This window comes from Rhynchophorus ferrugineus, unplaced genomic scaffold, assembly GCF_030347505.1.
Source record: "Rhynchophorus ferrugineus isolate W39M unplaced genomic scaffold, kcgeb_rfMv2 rfM1, whole genome shotgun sequence".
Classification (NCBI taxonomy): domain Eukaryota; kingdom Metazoa; phylum Arthropoda; class Insecta; order Coleoptera; family Curculionidae; genus Rhynchophorus; species Rhynchophorus ferrugineus.
In genome coordinates this window covers 87,136,792-87,164,066 of record NW_027472580.1, presented here as the reverse complement: position 1 = coordinate 87,164,066, position 27,275 = coordinate 87,136,792, and the positions used below count along the sequence as shown (strand labels likewise).

At 32.0% G+C, this 27,275-nt stretch overlaps 1 protein-coding gene across 3 annotated transcripts; it reads right to left on the bottom strand.

Annotated features, from left to right (window-relative positions):
- Positions 1-409: 409 nt before the first annotated feature.
- Positions 410-27,275, bottom strand: LOC143191493 (nose resistant to fluoxetine protein 6). 3 transcript variants are annotated; one of them, XM_076396671.1, is made up of 11 exons: positions 26,883-27,274; positions 18,430-18,611; positions 15,835-16,004; positions 11,950-12,086; positions 10,095-10,359; positions 7,938-8,135; positions 5,491-5,673; positions 2,321-2,511; positions 2,120-2,205; positions 629-844; positions 410-566 (listed from the first exon to the last, which is right to left on the bottom strand). In XM_076396671.1, exons 1-11 carry the CDS (start codon positions 27,154-27,156, stop codon positions 459-461), a joined length of 2,010 nt encoding a protein of 669 aa, XP_076252786.1. In that variant the 5' UTR covers positions 27,157-27,274; the 3' UTR covers positions 410-458. The 3 variants fall into 3 exon arrangements, with proteins under 3 accessions (XP_076252786.1, XP_076252776.1, XP_076252790.1); XM_076396661.1 differs by having other exon boundaries at positions 2,120-2,265; positions 26,883-27,273; XM_076396675.1 differs by lacking the exon at positions 410-566 and having other exon boundaries at positions 703-844; positions 2,325-2,511; positions 26,883-27,275.

Genomic DNA, 27,275 nt, shown 5'->3' with positions numbered 1-27,275 from the left:
CCTACTCCAAGTATATTGGTAAATACATATTTAGTAAAGAGGTATAAAGCGAGTGTAAAGGGGAAATATAAAGCGAGTTTAAAATTGGCAAAATGTTATCTATGTTATTATATTTTTAGCGACCAATTGCTCCACAGGCTCCATATACACCAACAAATGAATCTACTGTTGGCAATTCATGACTATTGCTACCATACAGTCCGAGGAAATAAAAAACCAAGACGTCTAAATTTCTCTCTCTCTCTTTGAGCTTAGCCCAATTATCCTTACCTTTCTTCCATCACCTATATATAGACCTACATCATAGGTTCCATACCCGAAAACCCATGGAACACTACCTGCTTTTCTACTATTCATCTCGTACTAATATTACGTAAGATAACGGTTGATATAAAACAATAAAAATGTATTATACTTACAGCAAGTTTATTTACACATAATAAAAGCATATTTACAAATCAGGAAAAGGCGAGTTTCAATATATTAATCATGGGGGCTTCAAATCCGATGGATATCACGAAGGCAACCAGAAAAGTGATGACCAAGTTGCCAAAGAACATCACCATCTAAAAATGTAAAAAAGAAAACAATGAATCTTCTTTATTTCTGTAGACATGTTTCTTCCTACCATGAAGAAAGTATGCATATGTATCGGTCCATCCAAGACGAAATTAGTGAAGCACATCATCATGGGATGCACCAAATAAGCGCAGTAAGTCAATCGGCTGACTGGTAAAAATAGTTTCCAAGAAAAGATGCTGTTCAGACATCCTCCATATCCTGAACAACAAGCCACCGTTATCCAAGCTATTGAAAGGCCCCAAGCTGTATGTCCAAAGGCTACCTAAAGTGATTTTAAATTACATATTAATACATTTCATCGAAACATTTGTTCTCGCTGTTTTCAACACGGAGAATATACCTTACTAGGAGAATATTAAGGTGCTTGTATGCATTTTCATCAGAAGTATATGATAATAAAAACATGAAGTGTACGAAGAAGAATGTACATGTATAAATGTATGTTGTTGCTGCTCGGTTTTTTCCCAATTGCCGATTTTCATTTTACTGATTTAAATGAGGTGATTTTGATGTCCATAACAAAGAACGACCTAGAGTGCCAAAAATCAACAGTTTTCAGGTACTTATAATTTGCCTCACGATAGTAACACCTATTATAATCTCTATCAATATCTAAAGAAAGAAACATTTCTATGGAATAGAACAAGTATAATTTACACTAAAATAATCTAGAGTTGAAGCAGTCGAGATGAGTTTAGAGTTATACGACGTCAATCTGAAGAATCCATAGACAAATAATTGGAGCCACTACTTCATATGATGCTTCCTGTGAGATGTTAGATGCACTTGATATCAGGAATTATTTCATGATTCATACAAACCACAAACGTGTGACATCAAATTACATCTCTTCGTGTGTCATGTATGTGTTTTTGTATCAAATATGTGAAAAGCAGACGAGCTTTATAAGAGTACAGAAAAAAAACAGGACTAATGGGTGAGCAGTACCTCCACTAAAACTAAGAAAGCCGGCTTAGTTGTTGCAGTGGTAAAGGCAGTGGCGATAGTCGCGATTTCGAATCCTGCTGAGTCATGGTCGTAAATTTATGTTTGTTATTGTTTAATATTTGTGATTGTCCTAGGCAAGAGTGTAAAATCCGATAAAGAAAATGATCCCAGTTACGCCAGTAACCAGGCTGGGTAAGACCGAATGTATTCTGGGATGATTTCTAAGTTGGTCACTCGCCAGTCGATAAGCTTAATGCCGAGGACCGTGGTTCGGAGTCCATGTTAAACTGTACATCCAGTCCAGATAATGGGCCTTCAAAATATTAACAAAAAAAACCTACAAAAATTTATAAATAATAATAGGGTGGCTATCAACATTCAACACCTTCAATTTTAAGTTCTTAGGATTTTTGTAATCGAAACACGAAATATGCATAATGAGAAAACAGCGAGAACTTACTCAAAATCATATTAAATTAAAACTTAGAAACCATTCTCGGTCTAAAAAAACTGGCATAATTTTTTTTTAATAAACCCTCCCAGAGTACCGGAAGCTTTAGACTGAGAAGGCTACAAGAGGGCATCATACATAAAACGCTGAAGCTGGTGGAACCAAACCATCCTTTCCCAAACCGTAAACCAGGGATGCGAGACAAGACAATGACAATATCCAACCTATAATAACAATTAATGGATTGATGTTGATTTTGCAATTGTTCTTATAAAGATAATAACCTAAAAAACATAATGATTGTTTTATTTTTCTATACTGAACATGGAAACCACTCACCCACAATCATTCCTATCAGATATGGACCAATTCTCATCCAAGGTTTATCATAAAGCTCATCAAAAAGAGCGAAGGGATCCTTAACCGTAGCCACGTATTTGTTTTTCATTGCAATAACAAATGTAGCAATCCAAGATGAGATTAGTAAAATCCCCAATGTTACTGACACAGCTTTGAATGACTTGGCGTTTCTATAAATTAAAACATTACTTACAATTAAAACGATCTAATTAAAGTGCAATCTCGATAAAACAGAATTTTAATAAACAAGATTCTTTAACAATTCTGCTGTTGCGTATCTGTATTTTTTTTGTATGATCTTAGTCAAATTATAAAAAAATATAGAAATTAATCTGATCTCTATTTGAAAACGTTGTGTTCAGCAACAATAAATACATTTCAAGAGATTTATATATTTTCATTTTCAGTATGGTGCTTGCATGTGTTTTGATTGTTAAATTTAATGGATTAGGCTTACCATAAGATGCTAAATTTACATTTTCAACAGTCACTACTTTCGTTTGTTGATTTGAATAGATCTATTACCGAAGCTCATCAAATTCTTTTAAACAGGTAATGGACTTTTATGTGATGCTGCATGGCGCAACATCCAATCCATTAAACGATTTAAAAATGATGATTTTAATCTCAATGCCAAAGATCGATCTGGAGGGCCAAAACATTTCAAAGATAATAAATTGCGACACTTATTGAAATAACGCCTCTCAAACTCTTAAAGAACTTTCAGAAAACGCTGAAAAAAGGAAAGGATCCTAAATAAGGGAAAATGGCTACCACGCGATTGAGAATGCCTTCGAAATAGTCGTTTCAACATCTCGGTTTCATTTCTTACTAGGCAAAAGGAAGAGTTTGCTGTAGCTCATTGTGACTCGTGATGAAAAGTGTATCTATTATGACATCTCAAGCTCAGAAAATCCAAGAAAGCCATCCACATCGATACCGGAATAAATAGCGCTAAAATGGTGGCCTTAGCAAGGTAAAGTGTATTATGTGTTGTTAATAGCAAGACCAGGAATAGCGTAGTAACAGACGCAAGGCCATCCTCTTGCATGGTAACGCTCGGTCACATGTTGCAAGAGTTGTAAAAGATTCTGTTGCACTGTTACAGCCTGAAAGGGAAGTTCTGCTGCAACCAGTGCAGTAGTCTTCTAATTACTACCTGTTTAAATTGATGCAGCATAGCTTGGGTTACAAAATGAGATAAATTTGATCGCTGCCAAATACACGTTCCCAGAAAAAAATATTTAGGAAAATGCTGGAGGAAATGATGGAATATACCTGATGTACCATGAAACCATGTACCATGTACCTGAAAGTCATTACTGTTTTTTCCAACAGGTGAAGCTAGGCTTAAGTATGCAATGTTATGATTTGACACATATACCATTTTATTCTACTGACATCAATCTTCAAAGCTACACATGTTATATTTTGTGAAAGTAACACCATGTTTTGTGCTTGGAAACATGCATTTGCAGCACGCATTACTTTTCTTATTTAAGTAAGAGAAAAAGGCTGCTGAACATGCGAGTCGCAGTTTCGAAAATTCAAAAATAGTGATTTCGATGTGCAAGGCAAATAACGTTACCCTAACCCAAACTCCAAAAACAATCAACAAGCGTGAAATACAGGTCAAGAAAGGATTAGCGACCGATTACAAGAAATGGGGGAAAATCCAATAGTTGGATCATGGTAACCACCTGGCGAAGGCGGTTCCAAGGCCAAATAATTTTAATCTCAAGACAATGATCTGAGTTTGGTGAGACCAGAGTGGTGTGATGTATTACGAACTGTTGAAACCTGGTGAAACGGTTACAAGTGATCCCTACCGACAACAATTAACCAACTTGAACAATGCATTGACAGAAAAACGTCCAGAATAGGCCCGAAGACACGGTAAAGTGACTTTACAGTGCGATAACGTGCCGTCTCATAAAGCAAAATCGGCCAAAGAAGCATTAAAAGGATACACTTGGATGGGACAAATTATCGCACTCGTCGTACTCTCCAGACCCTGCCCCGCCCAATTATCAACTTTTCGCATCAATGGGACACGCGCTTACAGAGCTGCACTTTGTCAATTTCGTAGAAGTAAAAAAATGGCTCGATGAATTTTTTGTTCAAAAGACAAACAGTTTTTTTGCCTGACAGATGGCCAAGGTGTATAGAACCAAAAGGCCTATTCTTTGAATAAATATATTTTTCCATCTTCATGAAAATTATGTTTTTTTTTTAGAAAAAAAACGGAATAACTTTCCGGTATGCATGACATTTTGCCTACATTTTAAAGTGAAAATGACCAAAATACATGCAAGCACCTAATATAACTATCTGATGTAATTATTTTATTTAAACATTTCATTAAGACTCCATTAATGAATCCTAAGAGAAGTACTCTTTATAGATCTACAAGTAATCACCTCAAATAGTTTTAAGTTTATATCAATATGGGAAATTTCTTAAAAGTGTTCAAAAATAACGTAATAATTAATTTGTTTTGATTAACAAAACGTGATTGTGGAAAACAAATCAAGTTACTGACATGATCCTTCTCCATCTCAAACGCACTATTCTCATTACCAAAATAACTTAAAATAAAAAAAAATGATAGAATTTTTTTTGTTTTAAACGATAGTTACTTTTAATAAAACAATCCTGGAAAATCAAATGATTTGCCTAATCCATTTATAGTTAAGTCCGAATTATCCAGATCAAACTATATTTGAAACGATAACATTATTCCAGACCATGCATTAACAATAATATTTATTTAAAACATAAATAAAATTAATGAAACGAAATTAATAAACGTTTTAGCCTATGACCATTTCATTATTAATTTTATTTAAAACACGCGGTAATTAAATGGATTGGAAAATAATTACCCATTAATTTAAAAAACGTGGACGTTAAAAATGCTAATAAAATGAAATTTATTTCAAATAAAATTCATTTTATAAAATCAATAGTATTACCCTGTGATATTTTAAAAAGACAAAAATTTCGTTTGAATAGGAAAAACATCGCGTTGCATCAGAATACATTAGTTTGATTGGTTTTTGATTACAACTTAGAGATAATTGTTGATAAATTAATTGGCTGATTAAATTAACGATAGCGGTTTTAAAAATTATATATTGGATACTTACTTAACGGCAATGATTAGTAAAATGGAGGCTATGACGTAAAATTGTGAATCGTTGGCCAAATACCAGGACCACAGCATGCAAAACTCCTGTTGGGGAAAGAAATTGTTGATGTACAGGACGTTCCGCCACCAATATTTCTTGCAGGTTACGTGGTCAAATATGGCGGGACTGAATACGGAGTTACTGAAATAATTAAATAATATTTAATAATGAAATGTTGGGGATACAACAATAAAGCTTTGTTATTAATATCTCTATATATCAGTTGAATAACGATGATGTTATAAATGATATTTTGATTTTAGTTAGATGCTGAAGAGTTACCAGTGATATGAGATATATAATAATGATCTTGCTCAGCATTTTACTAAATATATTAGGCAAAACGTTTTCAACATATTCTTCTAACTTTCTTGATTCTTTTCTATATTTTCACCACCTTAGGTTTTTTTCTAAACTTTTCGCAAGCAAGAGCATTAAACTTAGACATATAAGTACATAATATTTATTTATTAATAAGATGTTGAGATGATGATTTTCTGATACTCCTCAAACAAAGATTAAACCTTTTTGACTGTGTGTACGGGCTCATTATCCTCTTGGAAAATGGCGGTCTTTGGCAAAGATATGCTTGTCATGGTAGGAACTAAGATCGCTTGTCTTAACCGTAGAAGAACAAAGTACTATTGAAATACACTGAAATATAACCTTCAAGATTTAAATGGCGTGTAAACTGAGCAATACATACGCGTCGCATTATTAACACAGAAACAGTGTTGCATGGTGTTCACATTATTTTGTCCCCTGTAGTTAAATATCACAACTCTCAACACTTTGCATATTATAAGTTTGTTCTGTAATAAACAAACAATTTAGGGTTCGTTAATTTATTTTCATTTTTTAACCACCGTTTTCCATCAACATTAGCAAGAAGGAACATTAAAAATTGTGTATAAATATATCTAAAGACCCTCAACACTCAGTACATCCAAAGTTGCTGTAATAAACAGCTTTTTACCTGGTAAATTAGATGTTTCTTTAGATTTTCACAAATAATAGTCTGACCTTTGTATGTATTTCAAAATTTAATTCATTATATTGAATAAATAACCAATTCGGCGCTTTATTATATTTTTTTAAAAAGAATGTTTGGATGCAAGGGCTGTAGAATTAAAATAAATGTAATATGCGAATGATGGTGTAAAACAACGAAATATTTCATTAAGTTACATATATAATGAGTATAATAATAAGTTACCATTATGAAATATCTACAATTAATTTCCCCAAAAAAATATTTTATATTTCAAATTATCAATGTTTCAGTAATTATCAAAAAATTAAACACTTATTTAAATTAATCAACACTAGTTTTTTCGTCTAGTTAATTAATTTACTACCACAGACTGTAGTATAAAATAATCAATATACAATTTTAAAAAGTAATTCAAGAAATAATCTGAACTATGTGCAATTGAAACTCTATTTTATATGCCAGAAATGCTGAGAATAATCTTCACATTTTTAGAACAGTTGCAAAGGAAAGATACATTTAAGAGAACAAATATGGCCTGATATCTGACAAATACCGAATATACCCCAATGTGAACACAAAATGTCGAGGAAATCAATAAAATTACTAATAATTGGACATGTTACTTGGCAATATGAAAAACTTATTAATATTTAATATATAAAAAACGGTTTTATTTGTTCAGGCATGATTTGATATTAGAGATCCAGTAACTGTGATCATGTGATGACACATATATGATGTGTTGGTGTAATGAGTCATGAGAACATCACTCAAAAAGGTATATTGTAATTAACTGATACTAGAGTTGCTCTTTATATTTCTGGCATAATCAATTGTTTTTCCGAGATCACATAATGTGCTTTTTTGAGGAATTTGAGGGAATAAAAAATCATTGGATATTAAATCATGGCTATATCGTAGATTAACCATGAATTCGATATTTTCTATATTTCATTGTTAGAGTTGATGTATGAATGGTTCTATGTTTTGTCACTTCTTCAAGTTGCTCCAAAGTATTTTGGCAATAAATGGTTATATACCATTTGATATTGATCATCTTACGATGTTATAAAGCAAATGTCGTTACATGACCGGTAATGTCGAAGAAACAGATAACCATTTGATTCTATGATAAATTTCCGGGAAGAACTTCTTAGTGCTTTGTCGCCATATGAAGAATTAAGTTCATCGACACACTATTGTCTTGACATCCCACAAATGCTATGAAATATGATCACGAAAATGTTTTCAGTTTACTGTAAACAACATAAATCGCAATCAAACTACAAATTGTATGTTGAATATTACTTTCAACAATGACAATTTTCTTGAGGTTACTGTCAGGAAAATAAATAGCAACCCTCGTATTCAGGCTTAAAATGAATTAAATATAATAGCGATTGCAACTTACCTATGTATATTTTTCATAATAATTTCGTTTACATTTAAGACCAGAAAATATGCCGGCGTCAGTCTGAGAAATCGATAAACAATCATCGATAGGAGACGCAGAATATCCAAAAACAATATCTTTATGGAAAACAACTGCTTTATTGGTAGCTTTCTTCTATCGTTATTTCGAAGGAACAGCAATGTTATCAGCAATCCACTGAAATTATATATACATTTATTAGAAATTTTATATATTTCAGTTTAGATCCAGTAATTAATTATTGCCGTAACATAATTGGCCATGGTTTTAATATTATGAAGTTCAATAATGATTTACATCACAAAATTTGATTGTTTTGACGATGACGGTCAAAGAGAGTTTAATGATACAGGATATAAACAAATATTTTCTATAATAATTATTAAATATATTAAATCATGTGAGTGTTTAGTCTCAATAGTATAATATATTTATATTGTAGAATACTTTGGTAAGAAAAATTTAGCAAAATCCTTATTTGTTTTCTTCAATTTTATTTTAGGATGCGCTCATAGTATTTTTGATAAATAATTATTATTTGTTAGTTGTTGTTGTTGATTGTGTAGTATTCTGTTATACATTATTCTATTTCTTTGAATTAGAGGTGTGACTAACTCTACTAAAATCCTAAAAACCCCTCTAGATTCATAAACACATTAAGATTTAAGTGAAAGAATGGAAAAACCATATTATATTAAAATAAGGAGCTACGAATAAATATTAAAGAAAAAAAGTCTAATATTTAAAACTATTAAAAAATAGTATAAGAAATGCAACAAGGAAGATATATCAGTAGTCAAGGTAGTAACGAAAGAATTCAATATAATGAATCTGACAAAGACGACAACAAGGCTAAGGACAATTGTGTTAATAGTTCAGAAAATTAATGTGAAATCAGAGCTGTAGATAATTAATTATAGAACAATGTATAATTGGGCAGCTCTAGGTTTGTAAAAATCTATTTTATTCAATAAGTCATATCTGTGGCAAACATAGAAATAATAATTGTGCATTGTAATAATTATATAGAGAACTCATTTTTTCCTACAATTAAGTTCACTTGGGCTATCTAATTCAGTCAGCTTAATTATTAGGTGCTTGCATATATTTTGATTGTTTTCAGTTTAAGAATACATTTATTGGCAAAAATTGGTGCAATATATATTAATCAAATATCTTTCATAATTTTCTACAACATTTTGGCATCTTTCTATTAGCATACCAATATAAAAAAAACATTGTGTCGACAGAAGCGTAGCTTTGGCAGCGGTCTTCACAACACTTGACCACATATTGTCATTAATCGCTGGTCTTTATTGAAACAGTACGTTGTTCAATTTTTTCAATTGACGTTGATAGTTATCTGCATTAACAGTTTCTCTCTGGTTTAGCAAGTTCAGTACACTACACCTTGCTGATCCCATTATATGGACAGGAAGACTTTATCATCATGAATATTCCGCTTCGCCGTTGATATCGATGGCTCTTCTCGCCTAACTCGTGACTTTTTGCACTTGGACTTAGAACAGATTTACTTTTCATTGCCGATCACTATACATCACAGAAAACTCTTCTTTTTGGCCGATAAACAATGAAATTGTAATATTAGAACGGTTCGAAATGGTATATTCAGTCAACTGTGTAGTTATATTTCCTTCTTTTGGATCTTTCCCATGTCATATAAACGTTACAAAAGAGTTGAATCATCGACTGCTAAGCTGCCTGAAAGTTCTTTGAAAACATGGGCTGGATTCTCGTTCAATAAGTCTTGGAATTAATTGTCTTCAAATGTTTTTGATTCTTCGGGCCTTCCTTTGTTATTGATTTTAAAATCACCACTTTTAAATCATGAAACGAAAACCGGCTATTGGTAGATGACTAGCTCTAATACACACTATATGTAAGGAAATATTAATGCCAAATAATTTAAAAGTTAGATTAGGTTGTTTTGCATTTGTTTATATTGATACTTCGCATTTTCATCAATAGTATAACTAATCAAAATACATGCAAGCATGCAATATATTATAAGGTTAACTTCACCATAATTTATTGTTTTTTATAATTATCATCAAGTCTAGGAGTATCTCTTAAACTTTCTTTGGTGATATTTATTCAAATAATCTATTCACTCACCTGATAAAGAAAAATGTATCAACCGAAAATGTGGCATTCGAGATGGTTTGGAACATAAAATTTTCTTCAGTTTGTCGTCTTAGACCACGATTAATTCCAATTCCGAACGCAGCTAGAAACGTATGGACCATTATTATCCATACTATGGATAAAAATCTCAAGCCATGTAAACAGGAGATAGAGTCGTCTGGTATCCGATCAACTGACAAGATTCTTTTTCCATTACGAAGGGCGGAAAAGGCCAATATTATTCTCATACATGTTTCTAAAAATGATAAAGTGTTTACTAAAATATCGACCAAAACGTTTATTTTATAAAAGCTCCTAAAACCAAACCATTAATTATAGTGGGCTTGTAAAAAAAATTGGGTATTTAATAATAAATTGAGTAACTTATCAGTAACACATTCATCTCAAGACTTTATGGGTTATAATTTCTTTCCATTGTATTATATGTGACATTTTATTGAAATATGAGCAAACTATTTCCTCAATGTCGAATATCTCGAAGCGACTCACTGGTGAGCATTTCTCTTCTAATTTTTTACTCACTAGAGAAATAATAATATGAACAATTTAGAAAATTCCTCAAAATGTGATCATTATTATAAGAATTCATTATTTTCATTTATCCGTACCCTCTATTCCTTCTCACGTTCGTATACCGGGAAATGAGCGCGCGAATAATGGGGCTAAATCGGCGGCCTCCTCTCCATTCCCCATCAGAAATATTTGTATCCATACTTGTCTTATACCACTCGTTTCTTGTCTCACAAAGAACGAGGTGCAACGTCGTTGGGCTCAGGAGGCCAACCACAACAGGCCCTTCACCATGCCATAGCTCTGAATCGACTGAGATTGGGTCACTGTCGTTTCTCGCACGATCACTTGATGACTTACACACACTGACTTGTCAACATGCCCCTTCAGTCTACCACATACTGAACGACTGTCCAGGGTTCAAGCAGATTAGAGCTATGTATGGTCTGTAAAATTTTAAAAATACCTTAATAGGAGAAAATACAGACACCCTCCTCGGATTTTTACTAGAAATCGATTTTATCCATAGAATCTAGCCTATGCTAAGTTAAGTGATACTGACTAAATAACCACTTCGGTATGGGTGCCATGAATAACAAGAATCCACAAGTTTAAGTCGATAAAGCATGGTTGCCATAAGCTTCACACAGCATTCGATGACCTTCAACAGCCTTTTTTCAAAATATAGTAGAACTTCCCACAAATGCGATATATACTCGCTACAAACTCAGACATTTTCGGCGTACTGAAAACATTTTTCGTCATGAAACATCATATGATGTAAATCCTTTAAAATTAATTTATAGGCCAAAATAATGATTATTCCCTTGACATTATCATTGCAGGATTGCAGTGTAAAGAACAACCAAAGCAACAGGTTTAGCGTAATTTTTGTTTTCCCAGTAAACGGCTTTAAAGTCACAAATATCCAGTAATACTGATTCAATGAAACCGCATTGAAGGGCAATAGTCCATAAATTATTTTAGATATAAGAACCACGTCATTCATTTACTCAGTCAAAAGTTACTATGCTTTGAAAATGCAGATTCTTTATATATAAAAAAATTCTGAAATATAAGTTGTAGATTAATCATAACTAACAATAACAACAAAGAACCATACAAATAATAGGTTTTGTAAATAAAAGTAAGTCAAAGACATTACATTCAAAAATATAAACTTATTATTGGACTTATGCAAAAAATATATATATAGCACATATTCACATTATATCTTTTAAATAATTACCTAATCACAATAATAAAAACTCTATATTTTGCAAAATCGTAAAATAGTCATTAAATCGAGACTTACTGCGTTTTCTGATGTTGTGCAACGATTTAACATCGCTCATATTCACTTCTAGGTCTGACGAACATAAATTTCTTTTTGTTGTTAAATCCACAACGGACGCTAATGTTATAATTAACAAAACAATCAAACAGAAGCCACTGAAACAAAAAAATATATAAAGATGTTACAACAAGAATTTATTGTACAGTCGTCTTCGCATCAGACCATATCTAAATTGTCATTAGGATTAAGAAATATCGACGATCAAAAGTAATCTCTGTATATTTTTATAATTAATATTCGGTAATATTTAATTTAGAATAGTTTATGGATCATTTTATGCGCATAACGAAGATTGCCATGAAAATTCAGTAGAAAGTATAGGCGTAGCAAAAATAATCTTTTGTAGCCATATACGTACAGGTCATAAACTTCCTGGTACTGTATTTCGTTTTGTGTTTAATATTGACTGAATATTTGCATAACAATGTTTACTTTTAAATATATCTTCATCAATATCGATATATATTAAATAGGTGAATATGTGAATGTAATTCATGAACCTTACAAATAATAATGCAAGAGTGAAAAAAAATGTTTCGACAAATTTAATTAACACATGGGCTGGGAAGTCCTGGGCGCAAAAAATAACGATTTTTTTCAAAATTGACTTTCATCAACGTAATCTCCCTCGAGAGCCACACAATCATTCCAGTGGCTCTCTAATATTTCAACACCACTTTTGTAGAACGATTTTTTTGCCTCAAAACATGCCTGTCACCAGTGGCTGTCCACTCAGATCTTCTTTTTGATTTCGGAGTGAAGTGATGGATCCATGTTTCATCCATTGTCACATATCGACGCAAGAATTCCAGTTTGTTACGTTTAAACATTGCCAAACACGCGGAATAATCAACACGTTGTTGTTTTTGATCAGCAGTGAGCCAACGCGGCACCCTTTTCGAACAAAGCTTCTATCTTTACTTTATCTTTGATATCTTTACGATGTTAGCTAACTCACGCAACTTCATTTTTCGACCATTCAAAACGATTTTGTGGATTTTTTTATATTTTCTGGTGTTGTCACCTCATTTGGACGTGAAGATGTCTCTACGGTCACGTTTGAAGTCAACAAACCAACATTTTAGTGTTTTGTCTGATAGAGCGGTGTCTTTATGATACTTTTCAAGCGATTGTTTCGTTTGAACGGTATGTTTTCCCAATGAGAAGCAGTATAAAATTAATACACAAAATTGTTTTTGATCCATTGTTTTGAAAATAACAAAAGTAATGTAATTCTTAACAAACATAACTTACAAACTTCATTGTATGTTAGTCATTCAGCAAATATAATCTTAGACAAAATGTAGTGAAAATCCAGCAGGAAAGAAATATATTTATACCAACTTGACCTAATATCAAATGGATTGGTTTATTAGCCAGTTTAAAGCCTATTTGGATTTTTATTTGCGTGCAAATATGGGGCATACATAGCCCCATTTAGCATTAGCATGTACTAAAACATCAAACCAAAAAAATAATCCAACGCACCCAAAACAAAGCTATGATTAATTAATAATACTTATCGCTACATAACCAACGAAGAATTGCACAATGACCTCCAAATTAAATAGATTTACGAAATTAACCAAGATTTCGTAAGTTTACTAAGTCAATACGTAGAGTAACAGAAGATTAACCAAAGACATTAACCAAACCACACGAGCTTGTACAGTATTTTATATAAATGTTACTCTTAGCTTAATATATAGTGATGTATTTATTCTACACTCGTCTGACTGACATGTTGATGCAAGTACAACAAAAACTTATAAGAATAAATTTAAAGACTTTTGCACTAAGAAATTAGTACTCGAAGGAGACGGCTTTACGCCAAACTGTTATTTGAGTACTTCTTCTGTACCAGAATCTCTCGTTTTTAATAGCTTCATCTCGCAATTCCTTTTTAAATTTAAAATCATAAAAACTAACAGTCACCTTTAAATATGAAAATATCAAAAACATTTAAACGTTTTCCAAAACATTTCACAAATCCTTTAATCAAAGACCTAATAGCTTAATAAATTTTAACTAAAGAATGAAACTGGATTGAAAATTGAATTTTGAGCGCACAATCTGTAGGTTTCTATTATAATTAATTTATCTTTCATAGTAAAATCAATAGTCGCCATAATAATATGAATCTTACGAAAGAACACTGGTTCAAACTTCTAATCTTTATTTAATGGAATCAATCAGCTGAAGACGCTAGCCGCAGTATTCACCAAACATTTCTGTTTTCAATTATCATTTGTTCTAACTTTTTTTAACCTTCCACACTCTTTTTTCTTACACAAAAAATACTATTTTCGAAAGTTTTATGAAAATTGTATTTTTGAATAATTTAAATTTTATTTTGGGAATCAAATAGCTTATTTTGCCTTAAAGTGCCTCCGACCATATCTACCTATACACCCGCTAGGAGCGCTTATCCGTGAACTAGCCTCTAAATTGGAAAGAAGTGGCAAAACTATCACCGTTATGTGGCTCCATTCTCACTCTGGGATCATTGAAAATGAAAGAGCGGATTACTTAACCAAAAAGAGGGAGGGATTTTACTCTACTAGAATTTTTAGACATCCAGACCAACTCAGATGGGATCTAACAGAAAACAACAAGCTTTGGGAGGTGAAAAAAGATTATTATCAGGGCCGTAACGTTACTAACATCAGCAGGCGCAACTTAAGCTTATTCTCGCGTCTCAGAAATAGTCTCTGCAAAGTAACTCATGAGTTTCTCATTAAGGGAAGAAATCCACCGCTGTATGTGGAATGTGGTTCTTCATCCTTATAAAACATATACTAATGGAATGCCGAAGATAAAACTCGCAAAGACGATTGGTTAACCTGGGAGAAACAATGGACCAGTGTCTTAGGGTGGGGAACCTGGACAAGCTAATTTCCTAACTGCAACAAAACTACTACTAGAAATATAATAGTGTGCATCTGCATCTATGTAATATCATGCAGGTTCGTTTGAATTTTTTGTATCTTGAATCATTATCACTGTCATGGGTTTTGCGATCATTATACTGTAGTATTTATGCATCTGTATACTTATTATTACATATTTTACTTGTCATCTTGCAATATGTACCATTTATCTTACACATTTAACTCCGGCTTTATATTCCGACCATGTATTTATATTGTTCTTTGCATTCTATACTTGAAATAACATTGTATAATTTAACGGATAACTGATACTGTAAATGTGTACAATATATTGTACATCTGTAAATATATAAATAAATAAATAGTTTATTTTAAATGATTCTCACAAAAAAAAACTTAGTTAAGTTTTATTATTAATCAAATTTAGTGCAATCATATCAGAATTTATCTTTAACCAGTTAATCCTTAAAATAAATAACTAAAAATGATTATTAAAAGATCGTTTAAATTAAATACAAAACAGACCTTCATTTCGAGATATTTATCGTGTCTTTTGCTCCAATTATATGGAATAAAACGCCTGAAACAGTTGAACCGCGTCTTAAATCGAAAGTAAACATGTTTATAAGGAAAATAACCGGCAAATGCAAGAAATATGGGAACATTTTCATTCAGGTACCTATCTACCTAAAGATTGATTTATTTAATTGCCAATAATTACACTATTGTAAAGTTGTTATACATCGATCAAGGTTACAATGTATCCGATATTTTATTCCCCTTTAAGCTGCCGTTGTGTATTGATAATGAACTGAAGCGAAAGCAATTTGCATGAATAAAGTTCAGTATTGCAAAAATATCCATATCAACTACACGTAGACCGATATATGAATGTAAAGAAGTTAATTTATCAACAGAATTGAAGAAAACTGTTTGTAAACTTTTTACTTACCCAACTATGTGAGATTTTCGATCACTATAAACCGAATATTCTCCCGGTATGGAACGAACATTAAGTACACTCAAGGTACCACCATGGTAAGTTTCTTGATCTAATAAAATCTTTACGTCCGCTTCTTTGCAAGACTTTGGTAAACATTCTCCCAGCAAAAGTATTCTATCCTAAAAATGGGTTAAAAAGATTATAATTTAATTAACCGCTTTAGATATTAAGATAATAAATATGTATACATTTGGCAAAAAGAAATCTAAACATTTTATGAGGACTCTCATTTACTCTGAAGTTATTCAATGAATTGAAATGTAGATGTACAGACATTTTGAACGGAAATAATTCAGATCATTCAAATGAGGTAACTATTACAAACATGACTGAAAATCCACGATATTATAGTAAACAAGAGAATATAAGAATGAAAACAGATGCTGTAGATTTATATTAATCTCATTTGAAATCTATTTTAGTCAGCTAATAAGCAACATTCGCGTCAAGGCCAAAAAATCTAAAAACAAATAATTTCGTAAGTTGTAAGTTTTAAGTTGTTTAAAAAAAAGGAACAGTAATATTACACAAAATTACTGACATATTAGAGCTATCCCAAAACTTGGATTGAGATACTGGTTGCAGTTTTACACGTAAGACATAGACTAAAAAGTCCCGGACCTAACACATAGATGGCGCTAATTTAATTACATTTGTAGGAATGTTCGTCGGGTCGGTCAGTTGGTCGAAATGTGTGGCTACCGCTGCGATTACTTTGCCGAACACTCACTACTATTTTTGGATGTAATTTGCACGAAAACTGAAAACACTGGTTGATGAAATACTGTTTATTTTAATACTAAATTATATATGTGGTCGACGGGAGAATTGACAGGATATTAGGTTAGGTAGAGGAAGTACGGTAGCGCCGTGGAAGTGGTACTGGAGAAAAGAAAAGAGAACGAAACGTCGTCGTGATCGTCTTTTATAGCCTGAAACTGCATGGTACCAATCCACCGGCGTTGCCAACCTTTGTACTTGTTGTTGGTTAATTCGTGGTGGCCTAAACGGTCGTGGCGGTCGCCACACATCCACCACTTTTTTTAGTTAGTACTAACCTTCAGAAAAAAGTTATGAATGAAAAATAATTTCGTGTTTTAATTTTATACTGCTTTTTGATGGGGAAAAAATACCGTTCAAACGAAGCAGTGGCTTGAAAAGTGTTACAAGGATTCCACTCCATCAAAACAGCAACAAAACGTTGATTTGCTGACTTAAAACGTGGTCGTAGACACCGATGATGCAGAACCGTTCAGCAGCAGACGTCCAAACATCAATAAAATCCACAAAATCGTTTTGAATGATCGAAAAGTGAAGTTACGTTAATTCACGTATCGTAAACATATCATTGTAAGGATATCAAACGTTCTGGTTTTATATCGCATGAGCATTTGACAGTGAGAAAGCTTCGTTAAAAGTTAGTGCCGCGTTTCATCACCAAAACAAGAAAGTGTTGACCAAAAATAAAAAAGTATTGATGATTCTGAGCAGTATTTGACCATATTTTAACGTAATAAACCAGAATTCTTGTGTCGGTATGTGACAATGAATAAAGCATGGATCCATCACTTCACTCCGTAATCAAAAAGATCGTTATTTCAGTAGACAGCAACTGGTGAGAGGCCTATTTTGCGGCAAAAGATAAGTCGTTCTACAAAAGTGGTATTAAAATATTAGAGCAGCACTGGAATAACTGTGTGGATCTTGATGGAGATGACGTTGATAAATAAAACCAATTTTGAACAAAAATAACGCGTTTTCTTTGTTAACGGCCAGGACTTTTCAGTCAATGTGTTAGTTTGGTAAAAGGTAAAGTCAAAAGAAGAACCCATTTATAATTGTTGACACCACAGATTAAATATTAATCGTGTATATGAAATTTGTTTTAAAAGTGTATGCCATTTTTAACCACACTGTAAATTACCAATTTCCAAATATACTCTAAACTACATAATATATAAATAAAAAAATATATTATGGTTCAGAATCAATGAACAGTTTAAATTATTCGAACAATTTTTTGGATATTTTTTTAAAAAAATGTATTATAAAAATATATAATGTAAGAGAGAAAGAAATTCTACTGAGCAACTTTATGCCAACCCTGATCTCAAACTGAAATATGTTAGAAAACCTACATAAAAAAAAAAGAAAAACTATTTTCGGCATTCGTACAGCTACATACATAAAATTATTAACATCTGATTTAACAAAAATATCAACATCTTTCGATGCAATGAAAATAGGGATCCCGATACATTAAAATTAAATCAAAATGTAATAATTCCCAACTGTTTACATATTACAGTGGATTTAAAGAAACAACCTTTCACAACAATTTAAAAAAATAATGTTAAATGTTGCTAGAACATTGCTAAAAAACTTAGTGTATTAAATAATGTTAATGGTAACTAAATAAACTATTTTATTGTTGGCGCCCATACTTCAGCGCTGACAATTTTCACCTTCCTTTCAATTTAATTCACATAAAAATTAATATGTAAGATTTATCGTAATGTTTTAAGTTATAAAAAAGCTTATTACCCCTTGTATATCCGTTGTATTGCTAATTCTAATCTTGGCGATGAAAAAATTGGTTGTAAATGGCGAAGGAACCAGGTTATTAGGATCTTTATCGCGTAACTCGTCACACAATGACAGAGATCCTTGCCAAAATACGTTTCCAAAATAATACGGGCTCGTATAATGACCAGATGCGTCATACACTGAAAATAAAATAAATATTACAATTTTAAAAAATAGTTGAACAATACTGGACGACAAAATGATGGATGTGATAAAAAATGTTTAAAAATTAATGTGAAATATCATTGTTACAGAGTACAATATCATTTCCATTCAATTTAATACCGAATATATCGTAAATTGAGATATAAAGAGTGTGGGCCATCTGTTGGTTTATTTTTGTGCGTATGTGTGCGTGTTATTTAACACTGACACTGATATTAGTATGTTAAATCAATGCTTTAAAAATGATTTATTTTTAAATTATATAAAACTCCTCTTTACCAACTGTAACTAATATAACTTGAAGATACTGTTACATTAAAAACAAGCATGAGTAAAGTGTACCTTTCGAGATCAATGATAATGAAATAATTTTATCAACCCTATATATGGTAATTGACAGATCCATAAAACATAGGGACATAGAATAGGAAGCTAAACTGGCTCAATCGTAACTATGTCCTCACTGTAAATCACTAAAAAGCTGAACGTATATAAAATAATTTTAACAATTTTTTTAAAAATATATTTTGAAGTCTCCTTTTAAAATTAAATACTAAAAATTTAAAATCCGACTTCAAAAAATAAATAAGGAATTCATTAAAAATTAAAAAATAATTAAACTTAGATTTTTAACAAAAAAAAAACATTTTAAAATAAAATATCTACATAATAATCCTTGTATATAATTGAATAAAAATAAACAAAAACCTTATTTAACCTACCTACTACACACAACAAATCAACTGATAAGTCCCCGGCCTAGTATAGTAAACACATTTTTTTGGCAATTTTTTTTATTTAACGTAATTTTCCTCAAGAATGATACACTGATTACAGCGACCCTCCAACTTTTCGATGCCATTTTTAGTAAGATACGAGTACGAGGTAGTACGATTTGTCCTTTGGTTCAAAATAGGTCTCAGTTTCGGCGATCACCTCTTCATTCAACGAACAGTTCTTCCCAGCGAGCATTCTTTTGAGATCTGAGAACAGGAAATACTCGCTGGGAGCTAGACGTTTTTTCAAGCTTTTTGTTTGTTAAAACTTTTTTCCTAAAATCTTGAAAACTAAAATAAGGTTCCAAAGGTTTCAGAAATTGCATCGATTCCAAAATATTTGAAGAAGTTTTAGCAGTAGCAGTTGTTAAATTTCTTTTAAAAATATTAACGGTAAAGAGGTGGACAAAGTATATTAAATATTTGTAATAAATACATTTTCTAATATTCTCTATGATTTCTATGATTTCCAGGATTTTAACAAGTGAATGGGGAAAAAATTTACAAAATTGTCTATTGGATGTCATCAATAAAAGACTGGCAATTTTAAAAATGAACACGATATGTGGGAAATCCACATTTTTAGATCCTAGATTTAAAAAAGCAGGATTTGGTATTGCAAATAATGTTGAGATGATACAAAAAATTATCTCAAAAGAGGTACAACATTGTTCCACAACTCGAAATTCAAGACACAACTACTGACCAAGAATGTATTGATATCTGGCGATATTTTGATAAAAAAATGGCTAGAATGAAAGAAGTAATTACTCCAAGTACTGCAGCAACTTTACGGATTAAGCAATATTTGGAAATGTCATTTATAGGGCGTTTAGAAAACCCATTGTATTTTTGGCGAGCCCATAAAATGACACTACCTGAATTATATCAGTTACACGTAAAATATTTCTCTATATCCGCAACATCTGTGCCCTCGGAACGAATTTTTTCAAAATCTGGGCAAATAATTAACGATCGAAGAAATCGCCTCACGGGAGAAAAGTTAAACATGAAAATATCCCTGAAGAGTATGTAGCGACCTTGAGGCATGTCGAAATTTACATCGTGGAATAACGGTCTACAAAATACCCAGAAATATAATCCCAGATGTTGAACACGGGCGGGGTGCCAGCAGCGCCAACCAGAACCCGACAACGAATAGCTGGCGGCAACCCCGAGATGTTTATCTGGGATGTTATTGAAGGGTATTTCGGTCATTCAGTGCTGAACCACCCTCGTTTGGTTTAGACGTGCCACCATCGACTGCCCAAGCCTCATCTCCAGGTAACACCGCTGCCATCCGTTTTATCTAATTGTATTTTTCACATTTTTTATATAGCCAATAAATAACGGTCACATAATGTAAACACCACTGTTTCATTTAGTTTTACCTCCATTCACCGAGCCACATCATTTACCCTAAAAGTAATTTAAAAATATTTCCGTTCAAAAATAAATAAAAATTTTATTTAAAAAGGGTCTGGCAGTTATTATACAATCATTTTTAGATCATGGATTAGAATTTTCAATGATTAGGTATACATTTACATTTTATTTAGTATTTATGGTTAATGAACAGCTTTAGTTTTTAGGTTTGGTTTAAGTTGTATTGTACTATTTATGTTTATTATACTATGTTATTTAAAAATCGCAATTAATATATAAAACACGATAAAACATGTTTGGTGTTATTTTTCATTATATTTCCATTATATACATCTCTGTCTCCATTATACTACCCTTGGAAAATATAAACGCATTTAAAATTAACTGTTCCAAGCAATTATCTCCGTCCTTTCCTATCGCACAATTTATACAGATAAGAATATCTACATCTTCGTCTGACATCACGAATGGAAAAAAACAGTCGAACCGTTCATTTGACTGAAAATAGTAATTACTATAAAAATAGTAATTACTAATTATATAGTAATTACTATTTTCAATCGCTATTTTTTTTGATTATCGACTGTTTCGACTGTTTTCGGTCGATGGTTCCTAACGCTAATTAATTATATTTATTTCTCAGAATCGGTTATTACATACCTTTTATTTGGTTCTAATTTCAATAAACATATCTTATAATAGTAGAAAAAATTGAATGTTGAATCACTGTCTAGTTTATTTGAATGAACGTCTGTTATAAGAATAGAAAATATTTGTCCGATTGTTGGATCAACGGGAAATATTATAATTGCGAATTTTGCGGCGCGAAAAACTAGACAAGTGCAATTTCATTAGCATTTCCGTTCGATAGACGACAGAGGCCCGAATTCACTTTCGACATACCATTTATTTGGTTCTAATTTCAATAAACATATTTTATAATACTAGAAAATGTTGATTGTTGAATCATTGTCTAGTTTATTTGAATGAACGTCTGTTATAAGAGTAGAAAATACTTGTCCGATTGTTGGATCAATGGGAAATATTATAATTGCGAATTTTGCGATGCGAAAAACGAGACAAGTGCAATTTCATTAGCATTTCCGTTCGATAGACGACAGAGGCCCGAATTCACTTTCGATTTCTATATCGTGAAAATAGCGCTTACTAGCCGAGGCGAAACAGTAAACCAGTTTCTATTACCTAACGCAGCTGTGAAACGCATACGTCCAGCGCAGAAATAATAACCTGATTCCATACTTCAACTTTTTTTAGCGGCAAATCTTATTATTTATAAACATTCAACGAGCACTAAGAGCGTTCGCATTAAGTGGCATAAAATGTTTGTTCATTAAGATTGACTCTAATATCCTTACGTAATAAATCTTCGTCAATATAATCATAGAGCAATGCAAATTATATTATTTATTTAATATATTAGATGTATGCAAGAGCTTTCACTGCTCTTTGAACTTTTATTGTTGAAAACGTGTCTTTATTTCAACAAAAACCTAAACTAGGATCCATAATTTTTCCTAATATATCTTTTTTAAATCTAAAAATGCATAGACCTAATTCATAATTTATTGAAATAAATACAATCGTGCTCTGATAACAGCATTCTAGATCGATTGAAATAAGTAACAGTCAGGAGAGGCTAGATCTGACCTATATGGTGGATAGACCTATATACCAAGCAATTTTCAACTGGTTGTACAACACAAAGTCTAGTTTTATCACTACATAGTATAAAACAAAGTCGCCTTTTCTGTCCCTATATCCCTATGTGCGCTTAAATCTTTAAAACTACGCAACGGATTTTGATGCGGTTTTTTTCAGTAGATAGAGTGATTCAAGAGGAAGGTTTATATGTATAATACATGCATAATATACTAAGGCAACATTGCTAATTTTAGAGGTTTCTAAATAATAATAACTAATTAACCTATTAAGTAAGTAAATTAACCTATTTTTTAGGCTTATTTAGCAATTAGCAAAAACGCTGCCTAACCCTACGAGTTAGATCAAATTAATGTACTACAGTATTGTACACCATAAAAAGGTCTACAAAAAAGTCCGCGATGGTATATGTTTATCTTTTAGGGATAACCCACATTAACCATTTTTATTGTTTACTTTTTACGTGAGAAAATGGCTTATTTACGACGCTATTTTAAGCAATACGGCATTAATCCTTATCGAATTAAGTACCTTAAATACAGTGTGCAATTAATATAGATCAATATGGTTCCTTAGAGCATGTAAATTAAACAAATATTTTCGGAGATATTACAAATTTAAAATTTGCGTTTAAAAATGTGTAATGTAATAAAAATTGTATGAATTTAGATATTCCAAAGATAGCAGGAAATCTTCATAGTAAGTATAGGGGAAGAGGAATTGTTTTACTCCAAATTTAATGCGTGCAGGCGAAGGGCAGTAATGAATGAACCAAAAATACTGGATCGATTTTAATCATGTTTTCATTGAGTGACAGGCATATATATTTTATGCCCGTATTATTGCAATTTTTTTGTCGATAGTATACTCCATTATTGATTTCGCTTAGTTTAATATTAATCCTACCATATACGGAGTGTTACCTTAACAGAATTTATATTTTCCTTTGATATTGATTTTACTAGTATATCAGACACCAAATATTAAACTTTTGGCGGTGGATTATCAGTATATCCCACCTTTCATTACTGGTAACACAATCGACTTCTGAAGACAGAACAATTCGAACAAATGTCGTCCCTATTGTCTCATTGGAGTAGTTTTGAAATGGCTCAGAATTATTGGTTTGACGTAAAACCTCATCCAGTTACGCTAGCAATTCCTTATCATCATATTTTTTTTATAGAATGTAGTTATGGGGATGTTCTCTGAGAAGTAATGTCAATCTTAATTCAAGTATTTCCGAATAAAGTCCTGAGAAGTATTGTGAATACATCCAGATACCATAGGAAGAATTAGTTACATCGAGATATTCGGATTCCAACTGACACAGAGGAATTTCAGAGGTTCCCAACAAGACATAGGGAAAGGCCCCATTACCATATAACACCAAAATGCTGCAACTCTTGGAACACTGTATTTTGAATTTTGTGTAGTAACATAGCGAAGTGTACTAAAAGGTAAAAACACTGAAAAGTACCTACATACGATAGTTTCATATATCTAAATAATATAACAATAAAATAATTTAGGTTACTTGAATTTGGATTGATTCTCTTGTCATACCAAAATAGATAACTTAGTTCACTCGCCAATTCCCTATATAAACATTTTATAGCGAAAACCAAACGACAAAAGTCCATCAAATAATTAATACTGAAATGAACTTGATGGCAGAAAATGACAGAGATATATAATAGATGATTATTGTATTATGATATATTGATTCAAAGACTGTATGATTATATTATATCAAAAAAGGGGTAATTTAACAGGAGTGAGCAAAATGAAGAATTCACTATATAAAAGTAACATAAGTTTAATGGAATCAGAAGAGTATGTTGCTTTGTAAAATATTTAAAGTTGATTGGGCAGTCGATGGTGGCACATCTAAACCAAACGATGGTTGAGCACTGAATGAATCGAAATACCCTTCAATAACATCCCAGATAAACGTCTCGGGGTTGCCGCCAGCTATTCGTTGTCGGGTTCTAGTTGGCGCTGCTGGCACCGCGCCCGTGTTCAACATCTGGGATTATGTTTCTGGGTATTTTGTAGACCGTTATTCCAGGATGTAAAATTTGACATGCCTCAAGGTCGCTACAAAACCTAATCTAAAATATTAGACCACACCGAATGATGAATCTTGTAAGAAAAATAGCACAACATTAAAAACAGATTATAGTACTAATTGTTACATTGCCAAAATCGATGATATTGACATCTGTTTCATAAGCAGTTGATAAAGTTTCTGTTCTATTTTCATCTATTTTTCGATTCATCAAGATTAAATTGTCAACATGTATTATTGCTTATGTTTGATTTGAAGAAGATCGCTTTAAGATCTATAAAGTGCTTGAGGGGGCTTATACTGATATTACCATGATCATACCACAACTACCCACATTGTTTTGTTATTGTGATTTGGTGTCAATTATTATCACTAATACTTTGAAGAATATAGACATTTGGCAGGGTCGACCAGCACCAACACAAATCGAATTTTACAAAATAATTCAGTGGAATGTTCCGACGCATCAGACAGCATCCTGTCTATTTTTAACTAGACTTTAACTAGAAAAATAAAAACGAAAAATTCGCCCTGAGTTTAAAATGAATTTTACATTTTTACAAACTGCAACTGGCAACATATTCAATGTCATCTATGACGTGCATTGGCTGTTTATTGGAAGTAGTCCTTCCACAGCTTAATTTCGCCCGTCACACAAATTGATACAAAATAAAATTGCAAATCGGTACACTATGGTTTCCTTGTACACCAAACAAAAGAATAAAATAAAATAAAAATGAAAAAATTGCATATTGCATGTGCAAATTGCACCACATGCATATCGCTTCTATAAAGGAATATCTACAATTACACACTTATATATGGTATAATTTATTAAAATCTGTTAAAACTGCCTCATGAACAATTTAGAAGAATAGTCGGGGGAAAGGTCACAAACAGGAAACTAACAAGCACAACAACATCTGTATCGAAAAGATATAACTAATAACATAAAATAAGTAAATGGTGAATTTTTCAATAAATATCTCTATACAGCCAAAAAGATACCAGTTCAGGCATTGGACTATACTTATATATATATATATATATATATATATATATATATATATATATATATATATATAATATAAAACAATTTTCCTATAAACTAGAATGGACGTCTACTATAACGATAAAAATTAATAAGAATACGAAACCATGTATCAATAAGGCCAGTTATCTTGTGATGAATCTCGATGTAAAACTTCTTTGAAAAAGCTAGAAAGGGCTTCTTCTTCCAAGGTTAACTAACAGAGACCGACGAACATTAAAAAAAATGTGACTACACAGCATAAAACAACCCTGGTAAAAGTGACAGCAAAATTCAAGGCTCTAAAGCACAAAGCTAACATTAATGGAAGAGCTGCGATTGCGGAACCCTTTATAATGGAAGCCAACGATAAGTTGCGAAAGAAGTAGTAGTGCAACAATCATAAAACCTGGAAAAGTTATTTTTTACAAACAGCCAGGGTTATATATGGAAATCCCCAAAAGAAACTACGATCGGAACTACCTGCTTCCTACAATCAAACATGGGGTAGATTCACATCACTGGATGGATTACTGCTAATCAATATCTCGACATCCCCAATGATCAAGTTTGCTATGACTAATATACTGCTACCAAACATTATCATATTACAAAATGATAATGCACAACCAAAAAGGTTTTGGTTTGAGGAGCATAAGAATGTCATCAAACATCTTCCCTGGCCAACAAAATCATCAGACCTCAATATAATTGTAAACATCATGTTAGACAAAAAGCAAAACACAAGCAGAACCAAAATAAAAGAACTATACTGGTTAGTTGGAAGATACTCTCAACTTGATCTAAAATCAAAAATATTGATTTGTAAGACAATTATAAAGCCAATTTGGACCTATGGGGTGCAAATTGCACTAAAAATTCAAATCAACTAGTCATCCAACGCTGTCAAAACAAGGTTCTTCGATTGATTACCAATGCTTATCGCTACGTAATCAACGAAGAATTGCACGATAACCTGGAAATCAAATGTATTTGCGAAGTTATCCAAGATTTCGCCTAGAAACACGAAAGAAGATTACTAAATCATACTAACGTGGAAGCAGTATAACTGCTGGACAGCGCGCAGGATGTCAGGAGATTAAAGCGAACAAAACCATACGAACTTATATAAAGTGTATAGCTTTAGTGTAAACTATAGCTATAAGTTATCATAATTTAATTAAAAAAGTAGTAATAAATTATTTGTAAATTATGATTGTACTAAGCGTATCTAATAAAGATATAAAAAAATATATTTTAAATATTAAATTCATTATATTTTCTGACCAAAAATTAAACTTACTTTTCAAGGCCCACAGTTTTCTCTCATTTAAATTAGTAATGAAAATGTCCATGTCGTCTTTACAATTTTGATTCGTAAGCTTTAATGATCTTCCTCTCCATTCATACTGGTTAAACAAGTTCCAAACAGGATCTAATCCATCATGAAGGCTGTTTTTTGTATATTCTCCAACGATATTCTGATGTTTCTCGACAATTGTTGAACCGGTTGAATTTTGGGATCTTCCTTCGCAGGAAATGACGAAAAACGCCACAATACACACCCGTATAATCATCTTGAGTAGCTTTTTCGTACGGCTAGTTTCACTTTATCATTTTCTCATCAGGAAGCGAAGATAGAGAACCGAAAAATTCGCACGTCGTCTATTAGGTACGTCGAGGAACTGCAGTACCA